The sequence below is a fragment of the Glycine max genome, chromosome 8, assembly GCF_000004515.6.
Source record: "Glycine max cultivar Williams 82 chromosome 8, Glycine_max_v4.0, whole genome shotgun sequence".
In the NCBI taxonomy this organism is placed as follows: Eukaryota; Viridiplantae; Streptophyta; class Magnoliopsida; order Fabales; family Fabaceae; genus Glycine; species Glycine max.
In genome coordinates, this window is record NC_038244.2 from 1,026,955 (window position 1) to 1,038,939 (window position 11,985).

General features: G+C 28.5%; 1 protein-coding gene across 1 annotated transcript; it reads right to left on the reverse strand.

The window, feature by feature from the left end:
- Nucleotides 1-1,116, reverse strand: LOC100777685 (protein LURP-one-related 4). Its single transcript, XM_041017877.1, has 2 exons — nt 762-1,116; nt 1-638 (listed from the first exon to the last, which is right to left on the reverse strand). Exons 1-2 carry the CDS (start codon nt 996-998, stop codon nt 282-284), a joined length of 594 nt encoding a protein of 197 aa, XP_040873811.1. The 5' UTR covers nt 999-1,116; the 3' UTR covers nt 1-281.
- Nucleotides 1,117-11,985: the final 10,869 nt, after the last annotated feature.

Sequence of the window (11,985 nt, forward strand, 5' to 3'; positions counted from 1 at the left end):
TTTTGGTAAAATTCCAAAGATCGAATGTATAATAAATTGTATCTTGTTTCCTCTGTAAACAAATATATATGTATACATAGATATATCTCTACGATATCCTGACGAATCTCAAAATCTTTATACAAACAAATTAAGCAAAAATCTGATTACAAAACTTGTCACTCAGAAAATTTACAAAGTGAACCATGTGATTGTGAATAACATAAGAGTCAGTCACCGAATAAATTGTGTGAATCATATCTCATACGGAATGGAGAATGGAGCAACCAGCATTTGTTTCTTTACATTATACCGCATATCAATCCATATACTGTGACAAGAGCTATTATAAGGGAATGATCTGTGCCTGCAGCCAAATCCAACGTTAGAACATCGTTACTCAGTACAACTCCTGAGGGTGAGTGTTTTTGCTTTGCCTCCGCAACTATTTGTCCATCCATGTTTACGATCTTAAATGCTTCTGTTTTGCCACTTATTCTTACTAGGCTGTATTTTTGGCACCCCACAGAAATTTGGCAAGCTACTTTCCCTTTGATCATTTGATTACATCTTTTAACTTGAAACCATGGTTGTTCCTGTGTACCAAAATCGGAACTCATGCACCTGTGGCCTTCCCAGCATCCAAGAGCTAGTAACCTCTGCAAAATATAACAAGAAAGAGGTCAATTATATAATCCTATGATCGATCAAGTCATACAATAATTTAATTAAAGGATTATTACTTTATTAGCATATTGAATGTGCCATTAACTAACTTGTACCTTCTTTATGGTGCAGAGAACTTTGCCTCGTAGATCCATGAGATTAACTTCTCTTCTACCCTTTCTGTCATAGTTGTCAACTCGGTAAACGATGTCACCATTAGAGTCATAGACAGTGCATCCATTGGAGTGGAAGACAAGTGATTTCAACCATAGAGTGTATGTTTCTCTTTTGGAGGTGAGACACTGAGTCTGATCTGGAGATGTGGGTATGATCTGAGGGTAAACCTTGGCCATTGTTTGATTGTAGTGTTTGAGAGAATTGGACTTAAATGTTCTGTTGTGGAATGAATGAGGAAATGAATGGTCTTGGGGCAACTTATTTATATGCCTACTTGGTCCTACCAAAGTTGGCAGTTCCTTTGAAGCACCTTTTTGGAGATAATTCTATTTAATATAACAGCACTCGTGGAAGATGGACTTGTAATTAATTAATAACTGCAAAGAAAAAATAATGATGTGGATTAAACCCCCCGGATTACTTAATTAATTAACCAGGCCAGTTTCATCTTAAGTACTATATATACTAATACTATATTATTTATGTCTTTGTTTTGGCAGTTACAATCATGCTATATGTGAATCGAGCACTAATCTACCTTTCTAGGATTAAATTTTAATCTAATGGAAAACGGAACAGTTATCATAAAACACATATGAAAGCATGCAATTTTTTTTTTCTCAGGAGTGTACTATAAAGTTGAAAAGCTGTTTCGTCCCACTCGTGACATTGTTAATGGAAAGTGTCATCTGTCCTCTTAAACTTTCTAAACACTATGATTTTTTCAAGAATTAATGTGTCAGAAACACGGTTTATGGTTTTCATTCATTGTTTTAAAAATAAGCATTAACTTATTACTGTATTTTAAATGTAATAAATAATTTTTCATCAAATTATAATTTAATTTGTTTATTTAAGCACTGTCATAAAATAATTCTTTAACAACATGATGTTGTATGGTTGACTGATGAACATTTCTCTTAAATATGTAATACAGGTTTTGATTATAATAAAATTCAGTATGTCAAGAATTAATCCTTAATTCTTAGTCAGTTAGAATAGATCCCGAGTTAAAAAAAAAAAGAACATTGATATTTACCAACTTTATAAGTATAATGTATGTTATGTCCCATTTTACTGAGGTGAATTAAAATAATTGGCCAAATTCGGTAAAGTGGAGTTAGCTGAAGGGACAAAGGGTTATAGAAAGGAATATACGCAGAGAGAGAGAGTACTTGGGAGGAGCATAAAGAAATGGAGAATCGTCATATCCCATTGGTGCACGTTTTAGGCATTGGATAGGGCGTGGAAAACACCAACGAATTTTAAATAAAGCAGGGAGCAGCCAACGCGGCATAATTATACAGATGAGTTAGTTTATGTGCTCTGACTTTCATTATAAAATATTACTAACTAAACATACACTTATCAAAAAGGCTTTCCATTTCGTGGCATTAGCTGAAAACTTTGAAGGAATAGATAGGATTAAAAACTAAAACCTACTTTTGAAATGAACCTAGCTAGTTCATTTCCAATTATAATGGGTGGTCGTTGATGTCATTGTAGTGCAGACATTGCTTGTGTAGTTATCTGTTAAAAAATTGGTCGGCTGTGGCAGTTGATGTCACCTACATAAAGAGATAAATTATTTTTTATTGTATACTTATCGGCCACTCCTTAATTAATCATTATCCGGACTAGCTCTCTTTACTTTGGGAGCTAAATGGGTGTCATTTGGGGAAATATAATATGCCTTGTGATAATTAGCACTGAACCAAAAGGCATTGCTTGCATCATAGCCAATAATATACCTTGAATTGGTTCAGTCAACGTAATTTCATGGAGGTATAAAGGGGGTCGGAGGAAGGGATTTGACTTTTTCTAAAACGTTGAGGCATCTTACACGATAAAGGGTAGAATTACAATTATATTAATTAAAAATAATAATAAATTCATAATAATTTGTTGTGTATGTTTCTCTATATTATTGTATGATCTTAACATTGGCAGTTACTACTCCATTCTTTAAAGGAGCCAAGGAAGTGAACCGAATTTTGTTCAGGATTCAGGAATAGATAAAAGCTTGTTATTGGTTACTCTAAATTATCATTTCATTACCGTACATAAGGTAAACATATTTAATAAAAACGTGTTAAATAAGATCTTCATATATTGTAAGCGTTTGAGACAACGAGTAGTTGCAATATTTAAAAGGATATTGAATCTTATTTGATATTAGTGAAATAAATAAGCTTCACAATGAGCTTATTAAGTTAACATTCATCATACATAAATTTTATTAAAATACTTAAAAATTATAAAAGTGTTATTAATCAATTTTATAAGATTAATCAAACATGTGCCATTTTCAACGCGAGTGCTAAAATATATGATGGAAAATGGATCCTCTTCAAGTCTCCATGTTCTACCTCTGCAACAGGAGAGAAAAAATATGAGAGAGAATAGAGAAATGTGAGGTTAAAGTTAGAAGAAAAAAAGATAGGGGAAACAAGAGATAGAGAAAATGGAGAGAGATGACGAGAGAGACTACTATATATATGGGGTAACAGGTGACAAGACAATCTTAATTAAGTTCTGTAAAATCTAAATCATCTAAGTGAGTGGGCAAATTTATATGTTTGAAATTATATTTCCACTTTTTAATGTACTTCCAACGTGAATTTTTGTCTCTATAGTCATTCACGTTCAACGAAGTGAACATGAGGTATTCAAACACACTATAGCCTATTTCATTACAAAAACAAAGCTGGTGTCATCGAGTTTGCCCAACACATTTTAATTACGATTAATATGGATTTCGGTACAATATGGATAATTATTAATTATTATATATAATAGTATTTCATATGTTTCTTTTTCAACATATATGTCATTTTTATTGGTTTATTAATGCGAGTCATTCATATGCGTATTGTTTGCATAACGTCACATTCAATACAATAATCATAAAACAGGCACATGTGACATGTCTCACCTCCCAGGCATGCAATTAATAGAGTATTGTATGTAGACAGACATATTCGACCGAATCAATCAAAATGTGTCTGTATATGTATTGTATTTCTAACAAATCAATTAATTGAAAACAAGTTCATGTCCAAAATCATATATTGTGGATTCGAAGCCCAGATTATATTAGGTGGCAATGACAATTGACATGCATTCTGACAAACAATATTACGCTATACAAAAATCATCTATATATAGTATATACATACCTTTGATGCTCTTAAATTTTTGGCAAATTGTTGTCTTGAAATGCAATTCCACAAAAGACACGCAAAGAAACAGTAATAACAGCAATGGATGAAACTGACTTGTGTATATAACTCTATATAGTAAATGGTGGATAGAAGCAAACAACAAATTAAACTCTCTAGCGATATATTCATAAATTAATTAAGAGATATACATAGACATAAATTAATTGGTAAGAATTTCATTATATTTCATGGTTTAATTGGGCAAGGCCCCAGTTGGAAAGCAAATCAAAACAGAGAATCGATCTTATGTTAAGAACAAATGAAAGAGGACATAAATTCTAATGTAATTATGTTGTTATAATAATATATAACCGAGGCTGCTGATATACCTAGTCACTCATTCACACGTTTTTATCGAGACATGAACTCACCTTTCAGTTATCTGCACCTAACATGTTTTATCACTTTAATATGTGACTCGTAAAGTGGAATGGATGGATCATCGTACCAAAGGACTAGAAAAGTTCTCACTCTATACTAATATTAGAAAGAAAAAATTTTTGAAACTATTAACTGCAGCTCTGTGTTTTTGACTACTCTAAACCACATTTGAATTGTTTGTCTGCACTCATAAGGTAGGATGTGTTAATTACAAAAAAAAAAAAGTTTCCTTTTATTTATTTTAATGTCCATTTTATTAGTTGTTATGATAAATTGATTTTTTTTAAGATTTTCAATCTATGAATTACATCCAATATTGTTCTCAAAATAAAACCTCAATATAAATAATTTTGTTTATTAGTTGAGGATGTGAAAAACACCAATGCGACCAAAATTCTGTGCTTCAAGATGGCAAAGTAATCTCCATTAATCTGTTCATTGACATGTACATATCATTGCATACATGAAACTACTAATGACACGAGCAAACTTTCTCAAAATATCGAATATGGAATAAATCCTTCTCCTTGAAATCATGTTATATATTGTTGATCTCCATTAATAAGTCTTGAATAATAAACTACACAAATAATTTGATATTATATTCAACCTACACATAAAATCTTAAGACATTAGGTATGTGATATAATTTCACTTACATGTCACTCAATTTACACATTTCACATTCTATATACTGAAGGATGTGAGAGAATTAAATCATTATTCTTGAAATATATTAAGGATTCGCTTGCTTACATTTAAAAAAAAATTAAAATATATATATAAAAAGGTAACTAATTTATTTTTAGAGAGTTTAAGAAAAATAAAGTGATTCTTTATTTTGTTACAATTATAAAATGTATTTTTTTAAACTCATGTTTTGGCTTATACATACTTTTGATCCACGACCCTTTATATGTTAATTTTTACACTTTTTATATTTTTTGCCTTATATACTTTTGATCTTCGACCATATTTATATGTTAATTTTTTTAACTTTTTTATATGTTTTGTCTTGTACTTTTGATCTCCGACCATTTTATTCATCCATTATTTTAGAAAATTAATGATTTTAAATATTTGCTATATTTATTTTTAGAATAAATAATTAAAAATAATAATATATTTTAATAAAATTTCGGTCATATATATATATATATATATATATATATATATATATATATATATATATTATTTTTGTTTGCTCACTTGAAGTGAGGTCTAAGAAATCTATAAGAACAACAAATCTGTCTGTGTATGTGTTGGCCCAGTGGACTTTGGCCCAAATATGGGATGGAGGCCGATGTCGACCCGTTTTAAAAAAAGTTCTATCATTCTATGCAGCCTCCAGAAAGCAGATTACTAGGGATGCTATTATGGACCCAAAAAAATAAATAAAAGGATACTGTTAGGTGGTTATGTATTATAAGTTATAACAAAAATAGAAGTAGCTTTAAAGGCAAATTTAATTATTTTTAGATTAAATATTATTTTTGATTTATTATATTTTAATATTTTTTATAATGATATATTAGATTTTAAAAGATTTATTTTAATTCTTTATGTTTCCAAAAGTTTATTTTTAGTCTTTAATATTTTCAAAATTTTCATTTTAATTATTTATTTTATTTTCCGTTAATGATATTAATGTTTCACCAATGTTTTAAATTTTAAAATAATTAATTATTTTATTTGTCATTATTTTAAATTAACTATTTTGTTTATATTTAATGTTTCATCAAAATTTAAAACACATTGATGAAGCACTAATGTTTTTAACAAAAAAAAAATATCAAAATAAAACTAAAAAAAAAATGAAAGTTTAAAAAATATTTCTAGAATTGACAAAGGAGGGCCTATGATCGAACATTAATTTGTTTTATTGGAAAGTTAAAAGCATGGCGCGTGTTATTTTATTAATTAATAAAGCTGAAGAAGACTAGTATTTCCTCGTCTCAGAACTATGAAATTATATTTTATTTTATTTTTTCACATAATATTATATTTTCATATTATTTACTTGTATTAAAAAATTAAATTTAAGTAAAAAAAAAAGGAACTTGTATTAGGTTAGGATGTTCTCTTGTTATTATTAATTGATACGATGTTATACAGAAGAAAATAAAAAAAAAATCCGTCATTAGATTAGTAATTTTATTATTTTACTTCTCTCCTGTGGTAAAATAACATTACTTAGTATAAAAAAAAATAAAAAATCCAAATCTGCCTCTATTTTGCTTTCTTTATGCGATTGGATAATATAAGGTTGATAGTGTACCGAATCATTTAATGAGCCCAACAAACCTTCACCCATCACCATGGAGGATTCTGATGCTTCGCCATCCCTTTAATGTTTTATCAGAAAATGGTGCATTTTCCAATCATCACCATCATATATATTAGCGGTGTCAGTCAATATGTATTTATTTTTCATTCATACTTTTTCTTTTGTCCCATATGAATCCTCCTTATAAGTTATAATGCAGTTTCATTCAAAACATGATTGGAGACAATATACGATAATTTTTTTCTTAGTGAAAAATTCAAATTTTAGTTTTTTACCTTACCAAGGATTAATCCTCGATCTCTACTGCACAAATATTTAAATTAACAAATATTTGACACACACATAATAAGAAGGAGAAAAAAAGGAAAAATAATTTTCAAGCAGGTAAGCAGTATAATTATTTTTTTTATAACTAATAATGGAAAAAAATTATAATAATAAAAAAGTTTAATTTTTATGTAGTATATTTTTATACTATCAATCAAATATAAATTATGATTGATGTCACTTTCAATATAATTATTATAAAAAAATTAATAAATGTATTATATATATAATAATTTTGTAATTGCTTGTAACCAAACCTGAATTCTCAGTCGCAGCAGAGGAAAAAAGAAAGGTCCTAAAGCATGCTTAATTGTGAAGTAACATATGACTATCAACTAAAAGATTCTCTGTAGCTGTTTCTGTGATTTTGGTAATTTTAAAGCAAGTTGCAGCAATGGGATTTTTGAAAGTAAGAGAGATAATTTGATTTGAAAACCCAAAAATAATTGCCGTAAGCCACTTTTAAGCTCACCAATTTGATAGTGCTCTACTTTCCAAAATTAGCCAATGCTATATATCCGTATGGCCAAGCAAACTTCGAAAGTTCCAATTCCTTGCTCTTGAATCAATTTTGATTACGAATTGGACAGATAAACTAACTTCCTAAGGATAAAAGCATTGTTGAGCATAACAAATTAAAAAGCAAGGGAACAAAGCAAAATTGGTCTCGCACTAAGAATAAGAATTAATAAGCACCATCTCCAACACATTATATCGTCTCAATTAGTGTTCGGGAAACATGATAATGTCGCCAAAGGAAGATATTTTGTACATTAATTACAAAATTTACTATTTGCAAGAATTACATTGGTAGGGCCAACTTTAGGACTCTTCTCTATCAATCACTTAACTTTCACGGGGCATTTTAATTAATCTCCTCCCTGTATGCTCTTTAACTATTTACTTTACTTAGGGATAACTTTCATGGGGTAACTCTTCTCTTCTTTTTTTTAGGGGACTCTTTTCTTGGTTAAGGCATTTCTTTATCGAAAATTAGAGAGACGAATATCTCAAAATATTAAAGTTCATTTAGGAAATTAATCCCTAGCCTCTTTAATAGATATCCGTCTATACACAAAGACTTAAGAATAAACCCTTGATCATATATTCAAGAGAAACAATTATTTGCTAACCATACTATACTATGTTGATTCACGGACTAACTTTAGGAAAGCTTGGAAAATTCTTAGATTGCACAAAAGCAAAGAAAAAAAATGATAAAGGAGACATTAATGGGACAATGGCAACCAAATAAATGAAGAAACCTAACAAGGAACAGGAAAAGTACGTAGAGGAATTTCTCTTTCTTTTGGAAGAGAATATATTTGAATAAAGAAATATGCATGTGGGGGCCCTAATGAAAAGCATGCACATGGGGGGATTCTTCATGCCAGGTGAAAGGAAGCCTCAGGTTTGCTTCCTCCAACATGGATGTGGATGGAACTTTGACAAAAGCTAAAACAAAAAAACCATCTCAGATTATAAAAGTTCTAGCAATACATGACCCAACAACCTGTCTTCATGCTACATCTTCAATACTTGATAGCTAATCAACTAGCTGACTTCAAATACAATATTTAAAAAATACATGTACAGCATTATATATATATATATATATTCATTTTCTCCCTTTTTTTTAACAAATTAATTGTTGTGTTTGAGAATTGAGTTTATTTTATTTGGTCATGTTCCTGAGCTTAACTGGGTTTTGAAGGTGCCTTATTGTGTAATCTGGTTCAAGATCATTAGGTTCCTTCTTCCTTTAGATATACTCCAACAACCTTTTTAAGAGGTTCTTGCTTTGAAGCACTGTTGACGAGGGCCCTTTAACTTAAACAATATCTCCATTTGTCTTTTGTTACCCCTTATCATTATAAAGAATAGACTTCGATATACCATTAATACAAAAAAGTCAAATAAAAAAATTCATGTATATTAAGTTTGGTATTTAATTATGGACATTCCTTTTCTATATTTATATACCTAAGACGTAAAAAATAGAAAGACTAACTGCCTATTTGATTTCACGTTTGAGTAAAATCGAATAAAAATGATTATGGAAATAGTGGGAGACAAATTGTATTGGGAATATGCATTTTCCAGTGAAAAATATGATATTTATAATGATAAAACAAACGGGACTTAAAGTAAGCAGATATGATCATAAACATGAAGACATTGAAGAAAATAATAAGATAAATTCACCCGCAAATGCAGGACAATATCATGCATGAATGGCTTATTAATTAATAAAAAAAAGAAATGTGGGTAGGAGCGGGAGTTGTTATACATCAAGACCAAAAAGATAATTGACGCATGACATTATTAGCTTTAATAATGGTTTTGGATGGAGAACAACTGTGAAATGTAGAATTTTTGAAGCATTTTCTTTCTTCTTCTTTTTTTCCTGTCTTAACCTGTTCATCAGCAAAAAGAAATAGATCATATTTATCCGGAATTTGACTGAAAAGTAAGTGAAAATTGATTAAAAATTAAACTCAAATAGTAATATTTTCTTTCTTTTTCGAAAAGCAAATAGTAGCTTAGGTAGTATATATCACCTAACTAAATATTAACCATACAATTTAAATCATTAATTTTTAGTTAGTAATAGTATTCTTTATAAAAAAAATATTTATTCAAAATAACTTTTCGCATGCAGGACAATTGTTGTTATTACGTTGACATTGACTAATTAAGGAAAAAGAGATAGTTTTTGTTAAAGAAATTGATAATTTTTATAACATTTAACATGGCTTTTTTAAGTATTATTTTTGTAATAATATGTGGGGAGGGGACTATAAGTGATTTAAAAGTTATCATCTACTTCTTCCTATATTCAATAACAGCCAATTTTTTTTTTTAAAAAAAACTATTCTTTCTTATTTTTTTATAGAAAATGACATATATTATTCTACTCATTAAACCCTAAAAAATGTTTATTTATTAATTAGAGAAATGTGATTGAAATTAAACGCCTGGATTGGCGAGTTAATTTTAGTTGTGCCAAAAGTCAATTCAAGTCATTTTGTCTTTATTTATTTGTTTATTACGATAAATCGCGATATCTATTATGATTACTCGAGAGCTTGGCGCAAAAGTCACAAAACATCAAAGTCACGCCATTTTTATCATTTACTTCAAATACGAATTTGAGTATTATATCAGTATATTTGTCCATGATCTTTTTACAAAAATACAACACAATTAATTGTTTCAAATTTCAATAGTGTATTCCTAATTATTTAACTATTTTATTCATATGTAGAATTCTATTTGGTTTTTACTTTTATGCTTATAAAAATGTCATTACTGTTTTACAAAACATCCTTGTACATTTAATTTATTTTGAACAGCACATTAAATTATTTTTTTATTGAATTAAACACAGTTATTACCTTTGACCTCAAAAGAGAGGGATAGAAAGAGAAACAACATAAATACTATTGTGGGGGACCAAAAGAAAATGTAAAATTTAATTTTAACCAATAATGTTTGATAGAGAATAGAAGGATAAATTAAAGTGGCAAAAAAAATGATGCAGTTAAAGAGAAATTGTTACAACTGACTTTAAAACGAGAGACAGAGACAAAGAGAGCGAGTGAGAGAGAAAATATAAATAATGTAAATACAATTGTGTGTTTGAAAAACATGTGAGAATCAAATACACATGATAGTGAAAAAGTTCAAATTTATTAATAATGCTTGAGAGAGAAGAAAGGGATCACTTTAGTGGTGTAGTTAAAGAAAACCGATTACATTTGACTTAAAAAAGAGAGAGATAAACAAAGGTAAATATTAATTTGAGTTTGGGAGGTTGATTAAGAAATTAAAAAGAGGAATTTTTTAATTAAAACACAAAAATTTATATTATTTATGATTTATTTTATATCTTTTATGATCTTTATAATAAATATTTTTTAATTTTTAACTCAAACAAATAGTATGAATACAACTGTGTGTTCGAAAAGCATGCCAAACACAAAATTATGAGCAAGTGAAGTTCAAATTTGTTAATAATGTTTGAGAAAGGTGAGAGGGATAAATTAAAGAAAAATGTTACATTTGAGTTCAGGAAGAAAAAAAAAAAGACAAAGGGAGAAAATAAATGGCACAATATACGATTATACGTTCGAAAAGCATGCCAAACATTAAAATTCGGGCAAATGAAAAGTTTAAATTTATTATTAATAATATTTGAGAGAGGAGAGAGGAGAGAGGGATAAAGGAAAGTGACAAAAACGGTACAATTAAAGAGAAATAGTTATATTTGACTTTAAAGAGAAAAATAAACCGTGTAAATACAAATGTGTATTCTAAAACCATACTAGACACAAAAAATATGTGCAAGTGAATAGTTTAAATTTATTAATAATGTTTGAGAGAGGAGAAAGAGAAAATTAAAGTGACAAGCTGTACACATTAAAAGATAAACTGTTACATCTTAAAAAAATAAACAGTTAAATTTGACTTTTAAAAGAAAGAATAAAGAGAATAAATAATGTGAATATAATTGTGTTTTCGAAAAATATGCCAACACAAAAAATAAGAGAGGAGAGAGAGAAAGATGGGAGACAAGAGATAGAAAAGAGAAAAAAAGACTATTAAATGATTTATTAAAAAAATTAAAAAATAATTTTATGGATAGGTTGAATATATATTCATAGAAATTTGTTAATAAATGAATTTGATGATTTTTCTTCTCTTGATTTTTAAATTGATTAAGGAAAAGTTTAACTTTAAATCACAAAATAACCATTAATTTTTATTAGATTATTAATAAATATATCTTTAATTATATATGTGTCATATGATTATTAGATAAAATCACTAATGCCTTAATATTCTTAAATCATATAATAATTTCTTCTAATTACCAATTGTCCAACTGTAAGTTGTAATCTGGATTTGAACAACCTTTGAGGATTTGATTGAGGACGAGAA

What these genes read in the sequence shown, in the direction of transcription:
- LOC100777685 (XM_041017877.1), bottom strand. Translation starts at nt 998, where the DNA reads ATGGCCAAGGTTTACCCTCAGATCATACCCACATCTCCAGATCAGACT. An exon ending in TTCTCTGCACCATAAAGAAG is followed by an intron (nt 639 to 761) that starts GTACAAGTTAGT and finishes TATATTTTGCAG; the next exon opens with AGGTTACTAGCTCTTGGATG.